Source organism: Saimiri boliviensis, chromosome 17 (assembly GCF_048565385.1).
Source record: "Saimiri boliviensis isolate mSaiBol1 chromosome 17, mSaiBol1.pri, whole genome shotgun sequence".
Taxonomy (NCBI): domain Eukaryota; kingdom Metazoa; phylum Chordata; class Mammalia; order Primates; family Cebidae; genus Saimiri; species Saimiri boliviensis.
In genome coordinates, this window is record NC_133465.1 from 65,451,724 (window position 1) to 65,469,337 (window position 17,614).

The window sequence follows — 17,614 nt, forward strand, 5'->3', positions numbered from 1 at the left end:
GTGGAGAAAGTGCACGGGATAATAGGTACAGGGTTATTTTGGGGGTGATGGAAATTTTCCGGAATTAGATATTGTGAAGGTTACATAACATGGGTGAATACACTAAAAACCACTGAAATGTACACTTAAAAGTGGTGAGTTTATATGCTGTCTGAATTATATCTCAAATTTTTAAAAAGTTAATTAAAAAACAGTGCATATGAGTCCCTCTGCCATAGAGAGGGCTTCAAGCCCATGGCCTATTGCCAAGGCTCAGCAGCCACGGTTCAGTGTGGGAAAGCCTGTGGTTTGCACAAAGCTCCTTGGTGCCCTTTTCCCAGCTTTGTCAGTGGCTTAGTCCCTGCGTATCTATTCTAGGTGAATGTCCCCGTGTTATAAGTCTGCAGAGGTGTTTTTTGAAGTAAGAAATATGTCTTTAAAAAACAAGTTTGAGCTGGACGCGGTGGCTCAAGCCTGTAATCCCAGCACTTTGGGAGGCCGAGGCGGGTGGATCACGAGGTCGAAAGATCGAGACCATCCTGGTCAACATGGTGAAACCCCGTCTCTACTAAAAATACAAAAAATTAGCTGGGCATGGTGGCACGTGCCTGTAATCCCAGCTACTCAGGAGGCTGAGGCAGGAGAATTGCCTGAACCCAGGAGGCGGAGGTTGCGGTGAGCCAAGATCGCGCCATTGCACTCCAGTCTGGGTAACAAGAGCGAAACTCCGTCTCGAAGAAAAAAAATAAAATAAAATAAAATAAAAAAAAACAAGTTTGAGACTCCTAGGTGTTGGTAATTATACTTTACCTTATCTTGAGCTTGATAGCCATTCCAGGGAACAAGCAGATTTTTACCAATGCTTTCATAAAATGAATCATGTTTACTTCCTGGGGTGGGTAGGAGGTGGAAGAGAAGGTTGCTGTCTTGCTAAAATGTAATCCAGCCGATTCTTCAGGTATTGTGATTGTTTTAAGGTTTGCATGGACATTTCCTTAAGGACAGGTCATGTGTTTTAGGCATTTAAAATTATATCAATGGTTATACTATATTAGTTCAAGTAATCACAACAAACTTTTTACTGTTTCTCTATAAAATCCCTCAACTTTCACCCCTTTTTTCTTTGCCAGTGTGTAGAATTTGACAGCAGCATCAAGAGCTGAGGAGGACAAGATGGAAAGGAGTCTAGCAACTTAAAAATCTCACAGCACTCTCTGTGAGGTGACCTTTTTTCCTGTTGGTGGCTCAGTTTATTTAGGACATAAAGAAGATACTGAGGCCTGTGACAGCCTGTGACAGTATCATCAAGTAGTATCTGAACTTACTGAACTGGTTCCTCTCCTTCCTTATTCTTTATTCATAGTTTGCTTCTCATGTGCATAAGTTGACTCACTTGTTATTCTGTTAGCATTTAAAACACCATGTGGCCACCATAAGTCCTGACAAAATGACTTCTAATGACGGGGAAGGTCTATGTCCCACCTTCCTATGAAATTTTGGCCTATTTGCAAATCTACTCCCATATGAGAGAAGTAGTTGTGTTCTGTAAGAAAATGTTGATAAAAGCCTTTAGCATGTTTTGTGACTAAAAAAACCGTTAGGTGTTATGTGACTTAGAAATTTTAATAGTCGTTCTAATATCTAAGCATTTATTAATTTTGGTAAGAACCTTACTATATCTTTTTTTTTTTTTTTTTTTGTGTGTGTGTGTGAGACGAAGTTTCGCTCTTGTTACCCAGGCTGGAGTGCAATGGCACAATCTCGGCTCACCGCAACCTCCGCCTCCTGGGTTCAGGCAATTCTCCTGCCTCAGCCTCCTGAGTAGCTGGGATCACAGGCACGCGCCACCATGCCCAGCTAATTTTTTGTATTTTTAGTAGAGACGGGGTTTCACCATGTTCACCAGGATGGCCTCGATCTCTTGACCTCGTGATCCACCCGCCTCGGCCTCCCAAAGTGCTGGGATTACAGGCGTGAGCCACTGCGCCCGGCTTTACTATATCTTTTTGATGTCACTTTTACTGTAAAGAGGTGCTAGGCATTTGGCGGCCTGCCACTTTAGGATTTGTGTGACTCTGACCATCTAAATATAAGATAAATTAGAGACTAGTACTTGTATTTTCTGATTAAAAACGAACTAACCTCTGTTTCACTATTGGAGTAAGAGTACTTTAGAGGCTGGGTGTGGTGGCTCAAGCCTGTAATCCCAGCACTTTAGGAGGCCAGGGTGGGTGGATCACGAGGTCAAGAGATCGCAATCATTCTGGTCAACATGGTGAAACCCCGTCTCTACTAAAAATACAAAAAATTAGCTGGGCATGGTGGCGTGTGCCTGTAATCCCAGCTACTCAGGAGGCTGAGGCAGGAGAATTGCCTGAACCCAGGAGGCGGAGGTTGCGGTGAGCCGAGATTGCGCCATTGCACTCCAGCCTGGGTAACGAGCGAAACTCCGTCTCAAAAAAAAAAAAAAAAGAGTACTTTAGAATGAATATGAAATATATATATTAAATATCCAGTAGAGCATGCTAGAGTGAACATTTCTGTTTTTACTTCATGGTATTGTAGTTATGGCCTGTCTGAAACTCTCCAACATATTCTAAACAGCTTTCAGAGAGTCACTGAGGTTTATTTGCTGCTACTTTTGTATTTTCCTTTAACTCAGTTAAGAGATGCTTAGTTGGCCGGGCACGGTGGCTCAAGCCTGTAATCCCAGCACTTTGGGAGGCCGAGGTGGGTGGATCACGAGGTCAAGAGATCGCGCCATTGCACTCCAGCCTGGGTAGCAAGAGTGAAACTCCTCCTCAAAAAAAAAAAAAAAAAAGAAATGCTTAGTTAACAGCACCATGGTGGTTAAAAGTACTGACTCCACGGTCACACCACCTGCATTTGAGGCCCAGCTCTGTCAGTTACTAGTTGTAAGATCTTGGGCAATGACTTGCCTCTTTGTATATCAGTTTCCTGAGAGTAGGAGGACTACCTGTCTCGTGGGGTTGTTAAGAGGATGAAATAAATGAGTTAATTTACATAAAGTGCTTAAAGCAGTGCTTGGCACTTAGGATGGTATATAGATACTGTTCTCAGCCATTATTTGAACAGGGCCCTGGTCACTGCTTTAAGTTGCATTGCTCCTTGCTTCAACAGCCCTGACCGAATGCCTTCTTTAGCTGCATCTACACTAAAATAGATTCTTCAGTTCCTAGGGCACGCATGGGGCAGCAGCATGGGGCACCCACTCAGTTTAGGGCCAAATACTTTGTTGTACAGAAAACAATGTACAAAGAACATGTTAGTTTAAACATATTACTGAAGTGTCATAAAACTGGAGGCTTCCCAGGCTAGCTATGTACAGAAAAACTATGGTTTTTTTGTTTTGTTTTTGAGACAGGGTCTCGCTCTGTTGCCTAGGCTGGAGTGCAATGGTGCGATCTTGGCTCACCACAACCTCCGCCTTTTGGGTTCAAGTGATTCTAGTGCTTCAGCTTCCCAGGTAGCTGGGGTTACAGGCACATGCCACCGTGCTCAGCTAATTTTTGTGTTTTTAGTAGAGATGGGGTTTCACCATGTTGGCCAGGCTGGTCTCAAACTTCTGACCTCAAGTAATCTGCCCGTCTTGGCCTTCCAAAGTGCTGGGATTACAGGCGTGAGCCACAATGCCTAGCCAGAAAAACTTTGAATAAAGTCAAGGTATTCTCTGATTTGAGGAAGAATGAATGGGAGTTTTTGGTAGTCTTGAATATTCTTTGACACAAGTGATGCGAGTGACCCTTACATGAACCTTCCTCAGTTTCACCAGCTCTAGGCCCCATAGGATAAGGGGACAATTATAGAAAGAAGGGACTTAGGGACACACAGGACTAGTTGCATACCCTTTCTGGCTCTCGTTAGTTCTTGGGGCCAGGGCAGCTCACAGGTGTCAGAATGTTCCAGTGAACCCCACTGAAAAGTGGGCTGAAATAATTGGCCAGTGATTGGCTCCCGACCATAAACACTGACTTGCTTGAGTGCCCATAGCACTTGAACTGTGGGTTGTTGTCTGTGTGCGTGTGTGCATAGATGCGGTAGGGAGTTTCATTGCATCTAGGAGCTTCATAGCGGCCATAAAATCATACTGTATTTACTCTGAGTAAAGGCCAGTGTGGGATCAAAGACTACCTTAAAGGTTCAACCTCCATCTCCTGCGTTTAAGCTCTTCTCTTGCATCAGCCTTCCCAGTAGCTGGGATTACAGTCATGTGCCATCACCCCCTGCTAATTTTTTTTTTTAGACAGAGTTTTCTCTTGTTGCCTAGGCTGGAGTGCAATGGCGCAGTCTCAGCTCACCGCAACCTCTGCCTCCCGGGTTCAAGTGATTCTCCCACCTCAGCCTCCCAAGTAGCTGGGATTACAGACGTGTGCCACCACATCTGGCTAATTTTTTGTATTTTTAGTAGAGATGTGGTTTCACCATGTTGGTCTCAATCTCCTGACCTCAGATGATCTGCCCACCTCAGCCTCCCGAAGTGCTGGGATTACAGGCATGAGCCACCATGCCTGGTCGGTACCCAGCTTCTGCCAGTAGTCATCATGATACCCATTGGTTGTTGGAGGAAATAGAAACAGCAGTTAATCTGTAGTGACTGTGCATGGTGGCTCATGCCTGTAATCCCAGCACTTTGGGAGGCTAAAGCGGGTGGATTGCTTGAGGTAAGGAGTTTGAGACTAGCCTGGGCAACATGGTGAAAGCTCGTGTTAGCTGGGTGGGGTGGCAGGTGCCTGTAGTCCCAGCTACTCAGGAGGCTGAGGTAGGAGGATTACTTGAGCCTAGGAGGCTGCAGTGACCTGTGATTGTACCACACACAGCACCCCAGCCTGGGTGATAGAATGAGACCCTTTTTCAAAAAAATTAACCTGTAATGATCTCTGCATATTCCCAGCACCAATGACAAAAGAGGAGCCACATGCCAGCAATCCCCTTGGTTGCTTTTCTATTCTGCGTGTGAGACAGAAGGTCTCAATTTTAGTGTACAGGTGAGGAACAAAGCTGAGCAGACATGATGTGTAAGAGAGAGTTTACTGATTTAATTGCCAGGAGAAGTGTCTAAGTCAGAGGTTGGAGTTGCTTCTCTGTGTTTTATTAGGTTTGTGCAGAGCTGCTTTGTACCACACTTGTACCACTTGGGATGCTCTTTGCTTTTCCTTTCACTTTCACATGTCTCGAGCACCTGCTGTGGGTCAGCTCTGTGCAGGGATACAAAGATGATAGATGTGGTAGAGTACAAAGTGAGAATCCACTGTGGTAGCTGCACCAGGTATATTCACATAGTACAGTAGGAACATGGAAGAGGGGGCAGGCAGGGCCAGGGAACCCTCAGGGTGATCTAGACCCAGGGAACAACATGATCAAAAGTATGGAGATGTAAGGGTGTGACGTGATGGGGCATACCAACTGTTTAGAGCCGAGGTCACTTATAATTCCAGCACTTAGCAGAGGCCAGAGAATGGCTTGAGCCCAGGAGTTGGAGTCCTGCTCAGGCAATATAGGGAGACCCCTTTCTTCACAAAATAGAAAAAGAAAGACAACCCAAGTGTAGAGCAGAGGTCAGCAAACTGGCTTGCATGCGAAATCCAGCCTGTTGCCTGCTTTTATAGGGCCCACAAGCTAAGAATTGTTTTCACTTTCTTTTGAGACAGGTCTCGGTCTATCCTTCTGGCTGGAGCACAGTGGCACAATCTTGGTTCACTACAGCCTTGATCTCCCAGGCTCAAAGAATCCTCCTGCCTCAGTCTCCTGAGTAGCTGGGACTCTTTTAAGTGTGCACTACCACACCCAGATAATTTTTGTACTTTTTTGTAGAGAGAGAGGGTTTTGCCACGTTGCCCAGGCTGGTCTCGAACTCCTGAGCTGAAGCAATCCACCTGCTTTGGCCTCCCACAGTGCTGGGATTACAGGCATGAGCCACTGTGCCTGTCCTTCACATTTTTTAATGGTTGAAAAAAAAAATGGTATTTCATGATGTGATGATTACATGAATTTCAGAGTCCCTAATTAAATCTTCCACTGAACCTGCGCTCATTTGGCTGCTTGTGCTCTTCAGCTACAGAGTAGTTGCAACAGGAGACTGATATATGTGATGCTCATTGCTTTACATTGCTACATGTGTCAGCACACCACACTTTATATATATTCTTTATCACCAGCACATACTTCTTACATCAGAAGAAAAGAGGAAGAGAAAAATTCACTTCAAACATTATACTTTTTATTTATTTATTTTTTATTTTAAGAGATGGGGTAAAAAAAAAAAAGAGAGAGAAGAGGTCTCGCTATGTTGCCCAGGCTGGAGTGCAGTGGCTATTCACAGGCATGATCCCATTACTGATCAGCACGGGAGTTTTGACCTGCTCCGTTTCCAACCTAGGCCAGTTCACCCCTCCTTAGGCAACCTGGTGGTTTCCCGATCCTGGGAGGTCACCATATTGATACCAAACTTACTGCAGACACCCGATTGGCATAGCGCACTACAGCCCATAACTCCTGGGCTCAAGTGATCCTCCCACCTCAGCCTCCTGAGTAGCTGGGACTACAGGCACATGCCACCGCGCCTGGCCAAACATTACACTTTTTTTTTTTTTTGAGACTGAGTTTCGCTCTTGTTACCCAGGCTGGAGTGCAATGGCGCGAACTTGGCTCACCGCAACCTCCGCCTCCTGGGTTCAAGCAATTCTCCTGCCTCAGCCTCCTGAGTAGCTGGGATTACAGGCATGTGCCACCATGCCCAGCTAATTTTTTTGTATTTTTAGTAGAGACGGGGTTTCACCATGTTGACCAGGATGGTCTCGATCTCTCGACCTCTTGATCCACCCGCCTCAGCCTCCCAAAGTGCTGGGATTACAGGCTTGAGCCACTGCGCCCGGCTCAAACATTACACTTTTAAGGCTCAGTGGCACATGGATCATTTTGTTAACACGTTTGGTGGCAAAGCATCTAATAAAGATAGCTGTGACTGGGCATGGTGGCTGATGCCTGTCATCCCAGCATTTTGGGAAGCTGAGGCAGGAGGACACCTTGAGCCCAGGAGTTGAGGTTGCAGTGAGCTATGATCACACTACTGCCTCCAGCCTGGGTGACAGAGTGAGACCCTGTCTCTCTTTTTTTTTTTTTTTTTTTTTAAAGATAAGGTTTCACCATCATGGCCAGGCTGGTCTTGAACTCCTGACCCCAGGTGATCCACCCATCTTGGCCTCCCAGAGTGCCAGGATTATAGGCATGAGCCACCGTACCTGGCTGACCCTGTCTCTTTATTTTTTTTAAAAAAGGAAATACTCCTTTAAAAAATGATTTTTCTTTCTTTCTTCTTTTTTTTTTTTTTTTTTGAGACGGAGTCTCGCTCTTGTTACCCAGGCTGGAGTGCAATGGTGCGATCTCGGCTCACCGCAACCTCCGCCTCCTGGGTTCAGGCAATTCTCCTGCCTCAGCCTCCTGAGTAACTGGGATTACAGGCACGAGCCACCATGCCCAGCTAATTTTTTGTATTTTTAGTAGAGACGGGGTTTCACCATATTGACCAGGATGGTCTCAATCTCTCGACCTCGTGATCCACCCGCCTCGGCCTCCCAAAGTGCTGGGATTACAGGCTTGAGCCACCGCGCCCGGCTTTTTTTTTTTTTTTTTTTTAAGACAGAGTCTTGCTCTGTTGCCCAGGCTGGAGTACAGTGGTGTGATCTCATCTCATTGCAACCTCAGCTTCCCAGGTTCAGGTGATTCTCATGCCTCAGCCACTCAAGTCGTGTTCGGATTATAGGTGTGTGCCACCATGCCTGGATCATTTTTTGTACTTTTAGTAGAGATGGGTTTCTCCACGTTGGCGAGGCTGGTCTCAAACTCCTGACCCCAAGTGAAAACTCCTGACCCCAAGTGATTCGCCTGCGTGGCCTTCCAAAGTGCTGGGATTATAGGCGTGAGCCACTGCGCTCAACCTAAAATTTTTTTTTTTTTTAATAGAGTTGAGGGGCCGGGCGTGGTGGCTCACGCCTGTAATCCAAGCACTTTGGAGGCCAAGGCGGGCGGATCACCTGAGGTTGGGAGTTCAAGACCAGCCTGACCAACATGGTGAAACCCCTTCTTAAAAAAAACAAAAATAAATAGAGATGGGATTTCTCCATGTTGGCCAGGCTGGTCTCGAACTCCTGATCTCAGGTGATCTGCGCACCTCAGCCTCCCAAAGTGCTGGAATTACAGGCGTGAGCCACCGCACCCGGCCCTTACCTAAATTTTTTTTTTTTTAAACCATTGCTTTCTTATGATTTGGGAATATTGTGATAAGTGCTTGGTCTGGTAATGGTGATGCATTCTTTCAGTATAGACTTTTTTTTTTTTTTTTGAGACAGCGTCTCACTCTGTTGCCCGGGCTGGAGTACAGTGGTGCAACCATAGCTCACTGTAGCCTTAAACTCTTGGGTTTACTGATACTTTTCGCTTCAGCTTCCCAATTAGCTGGGACTACAGGCTTGGCCTGGCTTCGTTTTTTAAAAATGTTTTAGAGATGGGGTCTTGCTATGTTGCCCTCAAACTCCTGGGCTCAAGTGATCCTCCCACTTCCGTTTCCTGAGTTGCTGGGATTACGGGCATGAGCCACTGCATGGAGCTAGGAATATTTCCTTACAGCAGAATTTCTTCACAAAAATGAAAACGAGGCTACAACTGAAGCAGGTTTCTGAGTGGCTCATTTGTTAGCTAGGCAAGGAAAGCCATTTCCTGATGTTGAGTTAATTAAATTGTGTTTGATTGCACCAGCTGGAGAAGTGTGTCTAGAGAAAACACACTTTTGTTTCAGAGTGTTAGCTTTTCAGCAAGAACAGTGTCCTGCTGAGGATGTTAGGAGCAACATCAGTAGTCAGTTTAAAAACGCTGATTTTGTGTGGTTTTTCCTGGCTATTGATGAGTCCACAGCTAGTTCCTGTTACTGTTTAGTTTTTACTTATTCATGGAGTTGATGCCAGGTTTGAAGTGAGTATAGAATTAGCTTCTATGTATAGTTGTTTGAAACAACTGCAGGTGAGAATATTTTCCAAAAAAAGCTAAGAAAACACTAATTCAGTACAACCTAAAGTGTAATTCTGCTAGTATCTTTTACAGCTGGTGGTGGTAAAAATATGTGCTTAGCAGAAATGTATTTAATTGGATAAATTTACAAAGCTTGTGAAAATGTAAGGTGGTTTATTCATTGTGTTACTCATCAGCAGGTACTTTGCAGAAAATATTTTAATTTATCATGTGTTTTTGAACTCTTAGCAGCGGTGATTTTACTTGGTTTTGTGAATCATCAGTTCCATGAATTTTTGTCAGAAATAGAAGCTGAATATTCTGATGTGCCTTGCTACACAGTAGTTTGTTGGCTTAGCAATGGTAGTTTTCTTTTAATTTTTTGAGCTCAGGGCTGAGATTGAAAATTTTCTGAATGAGAGGAATTGCTCTCAACCACTACTATTGAATGCTGAATGGCTTTGGAAATTAGCTTTTGCTGCGGATTAGGTAATGTTTGTTAATGAATTCAACCTAAAATTACAAAGCAAAACAGTGCTTATGCAAACCCTGTGCTGCAGTGAAGTCATTTTGATGACAGCTAATGTTTAAATAATTATGTCATGTTAAGCTGCCTTGTATACTTCTGTGCTGTCAAAAGTGAAAACAACGGCAAACTCTCCATTCCTACACACATGTTCCAAATGCAGGCTATAGTTCTGTCAGGGATTTTGCATCTTGATATGAATGCAAAGGAAATGGCTCTATTTTGAAATCCACTGGATGGATGTGGTGGTTTACACCTGTAATCCCAGGGCTTTGGGAGGCCAAGGTGGGCAGATCACTTGAAGTCAGGAGTTCAAGATCAGCCTGGCCAACATGGTGAAACCCCATCTCTACCAAAAAATTAAAAAAAATTAGCCGGGTGTGGTGGTGTATGCCTGTAATCCCAGCTACTTGGGAGGCTGAGGCAGGAAAATCACTTGAACGTGGGAGGCGGAGGTTACAGTGAGCTGAAGCTGAGATTGCGCTACTGCACTCCCACCGGGGCAATAGTGAGACTCCATCTAAAAAAATAAAACTAAATCCATTAACCTGCACAGCTGAGTTTATGCCAAACCTTCAACTGGAAGTGATTAATAGATAAGTATTAAGATTAATAGAATTCTGGCCAGATGTGGTGCCTCATGCCTGTAATCCCAGCACATTGGAAAGCCGAGGCAGGCGGATCACCTGAGGTCAGGAGTTGAAGACCAGCCTGGCCATCATGGTGAAACCCTGTCTCTACTAAAAAATACAAAAATTAGCCAGGTGTGGTGGCAGGCACCTGTAATCCCAGCTACTCAGGAGGCTGAAGCAGGGAGAATCCCTTGAACCTGGGAGGCAGAAGTTGTAGTAAACTGAGATTGTGGCAGTGCACACCAGCCTGGGCACCGGAGTGAGATTCTCTCTCTCAAAAAAAAAAAAAAAAAAAAAAAATAGAATTCTATAATTGTCATCTAAAAGATGGATATCCTGAATAAAAATTAGATGTTTGAGCCTGGGCAACACAGTGAAACCCTGTCTCCACAAAAAATACAAAAATTAGCTAGGCGTGGTGGCGCATGCATGCTTGTACCAGCTACTTGGGAGGCTGAAGTGGAAGGGTCATTTGAGCCCAGGAGGTTAAGGCTGCAGGGAGCTGTGATTGTGCCACTGCACTCCAGCCTGGGTGAGAGTGAGACTCTGTCTCTAAAAGGAAAAACAACAAACCTGTATGCTTGTGAAATGTTATTAACATTTAGAAATATCTGTGTATACAAAAAGACATTATCAAAGATGAAACACATAAAATCTCCTTACAGGCGAGGTGTGGTGGCTCACACCTGTAATCCCATCACTTCAAAGGGATGGGATTTGACCTCCCATCAGGTCAAAATAGGGGAGGATTACTTGAGCTCAGGAGTTCAAGATCAGCCTGGGTAATATAGTGAGACCTTGTCTGTACTAAAAATAAAAATAAAAAAATTAGCTGGGCATGGGGGCACAAGCCTCTAGTCCCAGCTACTGCAAAGCCTGAGCTGGGAGGATCACTTGAGCTCAGGAGGTCAAGTCTGCAGTGAGCCCTGCTTGAGCTGCTGCACTCCAGCCTGGGCAACAAAGTGAGCCCCTGTCTAAAAAAAAAAAAAAAAAAAAAAGGCTGGGCGAGATGGCTCATGCCTGTAATACCAGCACTTTGGGAGGCCTTGAGGCAGGCAGGTCACCTGAGGTTGGGAATTCAAGAGCAGCCTGACAAATATGGAGAAAGCCCATCTCAACTAAAAATACAAAATTAGCTGGGTGTGGTGGTGCATTCCTGTAATCCCAGCTACTTGGGAGGCTGAGGCAGGAGAATGGGTTCAACTTGGGAAGGTGGAGGTTGCAGTGAGCCAAGATTGTGCCATTGCACTCCAGCCTGGGCAACAAGAGTGAAACTCCGTCTCAAAAAAAAAAAAAGTTTGCTGACCCTGCTGTAGAGTGTATTTTGTTGTTGGGGAGGGGGGAGGTTAGTGGCAGCAGGGGAGGTGGAGTCAGCTTGAGGCTAAACACTCTTCTAGAAGCAATGGGGAGCTAGCTGTAAATTGAAATGCTGTTTTCTCCCTGTCACCTCTAAATTTACGCACTAGTTTTTCTGTCAGTCATTTCTATTTATTCAGTGTATTCGAATTCTGACACTCCTCAGAAAAGAATGAAAATGATAAATCTCTGATAAATCTATTATTAAGTTAAACAACTTGGGACAGGATTTAAAAATTATCTGGAAACAGCTGATAGCAGTTTAGCTCTTGGTTTAACATCTTAAGGGTGATGTAATTTATCTAATTTATCATTAATCCCTTACTGGTTACCACTCTTGGTTTAGTGGGGCAAGTGATTGAATTTATGTTTCATGTAGCCTGACTTTTGTTGTTTATAATTTTTTTTTTTTCTTGAGATGGAGTTTCGCTCTTGTCACCCAGGCTGGAATGCAGTGACACGATCTTAGCTCACTGCAAGCTCTGCTTCCTGGGGTCAAGCGGTTCTCCTGCCTCAGCCTCCCCAGTAGCTGGGATTACAGGTGCCCACTACCATGCCCAGTGAATTTGTATATTTTTAGTAGAGACAGGGGTTTTGCCATGTTGGCCAAGCTGGTCTCGAACTCGACCTCAGGTGATTGACCCGCCTTGGCCTCACAAAGTGCTGGGATTACAGATGTGAACCACCGTACTCAGCCTTAATTTTTTTAATTATAATTTTTTTTTTGAGAGAGAGTCTTGCTCTGTTGCCCAGGCTGGAGTTCAGTGGCTTGAGCATGGCTTACTGCAGCCTTAACCTCCTGGACCCAAGCCACTGCACTGCAGCTTGGGCAACAGAACCAGACTCCATCTCAAAAAAAAAAAAAAAAAAAAGTGCTTTATAAAACATTAGAGGGCTGGGTGTGTGCCACTCTGCCCAGCTAATTTATTTTATTTTATTTTTTGAGATAGAGTCTCACCCTGTTGCCCAGGCTAGAGTGCAGTGGCACGATCTCTGCCCACTGCAACCTCTGCCACCCGGGTTCAAGCGATTTTCCTGCCTCAGCCTCCCGCATAGCTGGGATTACAGGCGCCTGCCACTTTGCCTGTGTAAATTTTATAGTTTTAGTAGAGATGGGGTTTCACCATCTTCGCCAGGCTGGTCTTGAACTCCTGACCTCGTTATGTACCCACCTCAGCCTCCCAAAGTGTTGGGATTACAGGTGTGAGCCACTGCGTCCAACCAATTCTTTTTGTATTTTTAGTAGAGATGGAATTTCACCATGTTGGCCAGTCTGGTCTTGAACTCCTGACCTGAGGTGATCTGCCCACCTCAGCTTCCCAAAGTGCTAGAATTACAGGCATGAGCCACCATGCCTGACTGGAAACAGGTAATTTCTTTAGGATAAATATGTCCCATGCAATATTTGGGACTTACTTAGGCTAAAATATTATTCATTGCTAATACGAGATTCCAGTTTAACTGGGTGTTCCGTCCTTAATCTGCCCATTCTTTTTTTTTTTTTTTTTTTAAAGGGCGTCTCCCTCTGTCTCCAGGCTTGAGTGCAGTGGTGCTATCTTGGCTCACTGCAACCTCCGCCTCCCATGTTTAAGTGATTCTCCTGCCTCAGCCTCCTGAGTAGCTGTGATTACAGGTGCGCGCCACCATGCCCAGCTAATTTTTGTATTTTTAGTAGAGACAGGGTTTCACCATGTTGAATCTGCTCATTCTAACCATGCCTCAACTCTTCTGTGTTTCTGGTTCTGGTCCTGGTCCTTTTTCAAGAAAGTTCCTTCTCTCACGTTTTGTTACGTCCTGAGGTAGTCTCTTTGTGGGTCCAAAAAAGTCAGGAAGCGGATGGTCCTAGCAGTTTAAGGAATGGGTATCCCAGCTCAGTGCCAGGCTTGGTATCTGTGTGCAGCAGGAGAGCACAGCTTTCTGTTTAAAAAGGCAGTAAAGGAGAAGAAGAACCTTTGCTTTGAATGCCAAAGGGACCAGAAGAGCACATCAGGCCGTAGGGAGCCTTCCAGATTTCTGCTTGGTATCTTCAGGATGTACCTGGGGCCCAGAGATGAAATTTGCAATTTGCCTCCTGCACCTCACCTCATCTTCCTCTTCTGTCTCCCAGTTCCCTTCCTACTCCACACACATCCACAAAGGAACTGGGAGCTCTTAGAACTAGACACATTCTGTCTCCGAGTTCATAATGTTCCTATGCCTAAAACACCCTGAAATTCTTCATCCACTAGTACCTCTCCCTTCTCCCTTCCTCCTCCCTGCATCCCAGCCTGGGTCAAGGATCCTTCTGTTGGAAGGATCTCTCTGCAGGTACCTGAGGAATTCTACACGAAGCAGTGCCCACTCTTTGTGCAAGGCCCCTGAGCAAACCTACCTCATAATCCTTTCCACACTCTATTCACCTGTTATTTGTGTGTCTCTCCCATGAAAACATGAGCTTCCTAAGGACAGGGACCTGCCCCTTCCTCAGAGTCCTCACTGCTTAGCACCGTGCCTGCACCTAGTAGGTTCCCAGTAAATGTGAGCTGACTAAACAGCAGGACTCTGAAGGCTTCACTGCTCCTTAACCTATTTGTGCTCCTTATGGAGCATCCAGCTGCCTGCCCCCAGGCCTCTCGGTGCATACACCTAGACACTTCACGCTTTAAAGCTGGGAGGATTTTTCATTTGTATTAAAGAAAACCTGTCTGTGGCTTATGCCTGTAATCCCAGCACTTTGGGAGGCCGAGGCAGGTGGATCACTTGAGGCCGGAAGTTTAAAACCAGCTTGGCCAACATGGCAAAATCCCATCTCTACTAAAAATACAAAAACTAGCTGGGCGTGGTGGTGGGTGCCTGTAATCGCAGCTACTCAGGAAGCTGTGGCAGGAGAATTGCTTGAACCCAGGAGGTGGAGGTTGCAATAAGCAGCAATTGCACCATTGCATGCCAGCCTGGGCAACAGAGGGAGACTGTCTCAAAAAAAAAAAAAAAAGGAAAGCCTGTCTGAAAGGTCTCCGCCCTGGACTGCCTGTTCCCCACACCTTCATTATGGCCAGACTGGAAAGGCCCTGAGTGTCTTGGCATGAGCCAGAGACATGGGCTGGACCCTTTGGCCTTTGTTCCATGCCCTTGAATCCAGGCTCTGCTTGGAACCCAGGCAGTCGTTTCAGGTCAGGCTGCTTCACACTTCTTTCTGCATGCAGTCTCCAAGCCTCTGGCACCATCCTCAGTGGCTTAGATGCTCTATCCCAAGCCATTTGTTGCTTGCATCGTTAGGCTCAAGAGTCTAAAGAGAACTATACTAACTGCCTGTCCTTACCAGGGCTTGGGGGTTGCGGGGGCCTAGTCTAGGAGATCCCCCCCAACCTGGACACATGTAGTGAACAAAAACCCAGATGGACAGTGTGTCCTTTAAGGGGGTGAGTGGGTCTGGGGCCTTCTGCTGGATGGGATGTGGGAGAGAAGATTTGGGAGTATCTTGGCCATTACACACACAGGGTAGAGGAGAGACCCCAGTGAAAGCTGGGAGGAGGTGGCCAAAAGGAGACAGCTTCATGCCCCAGGACATAAATAGCCCAGCTGCTGCAGGTACTCACGTACAGTGACACTACTGGGGACAAAACAGGCTGGAGCAGCAGGGGTGGATGAGAGGGTCTCTTCAGAACATCAGTATGAGCTTTTCCCCAAGCACAGATCTAGGTAGTGCTAGGAAATGTCTGGGCAAAGGCAGGCAGAGGACGGTAGTTACTGAGTCAGTAATCCCAAGGGATGCCTTGTGACCTGGGCTTTCAGCTTCAGAGCTGAAAAGCCTAAGTGCTTATCTGCAGATTCTCCCCTCAGCTCCAGCTCGTGGTACAGGCGAGGGCTGCAACAATGGGCAGGTGGGCATCAATAGCAGAGTCCTGTAGAGTTTGGGAGAGGCGCCTCATGTTCTTGTTTGCAGCCCTTTGCCTGTGATTAGTGGTTTGGCTTGGGAAACCTTGGAGAGGGCTCAGAGAACCAAGCTGCTGATGAATGCCACAGCTGGTCAACACGGCAGGCAGCTGACGGTCGAGGGCTCTGTGGTCTGTGGTTCCTGCCTTTCAGGCTCCTGTGGGATTTGGGTGTGGGTTTGGATCCTAGAGCTGAGGTGCAGCCTTACAGCTCTGGGTCTCTCCTGGTGTCCCAGTGGCACTAGCACCCCAGGGCAGGGCCCTCAGGGGACTTGGTGGCCAACGGAACTGGAGACTTCACTCTCTGCTCCTGGCCTGCCCCACACGGGGCTCTTTCTGCAGGTACCTGAAGGAATTCCGCACGGAGCAGTGCCCACTCTTTGTGCAACACAAATGCACGCAGCATCGGCCCTACACCTGCTTCCACTGGCACTTCGTGAACCAGCGGCGCCGCCGGTCCATCCGCCGTCGGGACGGCACCTTCAATTACAGCCCTGACGTCTACTGCACCAAGTACGACGAGGCTACAGGCCTCTGCCCGGAGGGCGACGAGTGAGTGACCCAGCCTGTCCTCAAGAGGAGCCCCATGTCTCCTTCTGGGTCAGATGCCCTCAGGGTAGGCTGGGCAGATTCAGGGAAGCCAGCCAGTGGTTGCTTTTAGAGGACTGGTTGCAGCCCAGCCCATGGCCCGAACCTGGGCTCAGACCCTACCATCCCTGGGGCAGGGGATGGCATTTCCCTTTCCCACTTTTAAGAAACCAAAAACAGGCCTTTCTTTCACTAAGCCTAAGGACCCACATCTGAACCCAGCAGGCTCCTTGGCCCTTTTTCATCCTCCCCTGAGGATCACAGGGCCCTTCCCTATCCGGGGGCGGTACACTTGCCACATCCCATTCGGTTCCCACCGAAGCTGGCTGTTTAGAGAGAGAGTGCCTCACCGGTGCCCAGGTCTGCTGACCCTAAATATCTTACTGCAAATCTCTGTAGAGAAATAATGACAAACATAAGGTGGTGGCAAACCTGGGAGTATCACTGAGAGAGAATATTCATTGACCCTACTTTGTCTCATAGAACCTTCTCTATATCAGCTCTCTTTCTTTTCTTAATTTTTATAATTTTTATTTAGGGTATTCCTCTTTCCCCAGGCTAGAATGCAGTGGCACCATCATAGCTCACTGCATCGTCAAACTCCACTCTGTTGCCCAGGTTGGAGTGCAATGGTGCGATCTTGGCTCACTGCAACCTCCGCCTTCCAGGTTCAAGTGATTTTCCTGCCTCGGCCTCCCAAATAGCTGGGACTACAGGTGTGCACCCCTACACCTGGCTAATTTTGCATTTTTAGTAGAGATGGGGTTTCACCATGTTGGCCAAGCTGCTCTTGAACTCCTGAACTCAGGTGATCCGCCCACCTTGGCCTCCCAAAGTGTTGGGATTACAGGCGTGAGCCACTGTGCCCAGCTTCAGTTTTGTTTTTGCTTTTGTTTTTTTTGAGATAGGGTATCACTCTGTTGCCCAGGCTGGAGTACAGTGGTGCGATCTTAGCTCACGGCAACTTCTACCTGCCGGGTTCAAGCAATTCTACCTCAGCGTCCCCAGTAGCCGGGATTACAGGTGCATGCCACTACGCCCAGCTAATTTTTTGTATTTTCAGTAGAGATGGGGTTTCACCGTGTTCGCTTGGCTGGTCTCAAACTCCTGGCCTCAGGTGATCCATCCACCTCAGCTTTCTGAAGTGCTGGGATTTACAGATGTGACCTACCATGCCCAGCCATGATTTTTAAACATTTTAATTTGTAGAGATTGGTAGGGGGGTGTCTTCACTTTGTGGCCCAGGCTGGCCTCAAATTCCTGGCCTCAAATAATCCTCTTGCCTTGCCTTCCAGTGAGCTACTGGTCCGGCCCAGCACCTCTTTCTCAGAGGTCCATGATAGAAAAGATCCCTACCCCTAGCTTAATGAAGCACTCAAGGGATGAGGGGTGTGCCTAAGTTTTGAGTGGATCATTTGGTTCTCTGATGCCCCCCAAGCCTGGGCAGCATTTGTTCTCCCAGGTGTCTGTCCTGCCCAGGAATACCAGGTCCTGTTGGGCCCGGTTTAGGCTGTGAACAGCAGCAGGGAGGTTCTCTTACCTCACAGGAGGGCACGTCATTACCTTCTTCTAGTGCACCTTCCAGGCCATAATGAAAGCCT

At 46.7% G+C, this 17,614-nt stretch overlaps 1 protein-coding gene across 2 annotated transcripts in view; it reads left to right on the forward strand.

The window, feature by feature from the left end:
- Positions 1-17,614, forward strand: part of UNK (unk zinc finger) — a 40,713-nt gene that overhangs the window by 8,414 nt on the left and 14,685 nt on the right. For both annotated transcript variants that reach the window (XM_003931724.4, XM_010342412.3), the window contains exon 2: positions 15,768-15,977. In XM_003931724.4, the coding sequence (XP_003931773.1) occupies positions 15,768-15,977 (210 nt within the window). The remainder of the gene's footprint in view (positions 1-15,767; positions 15,978-17,614) is intronic.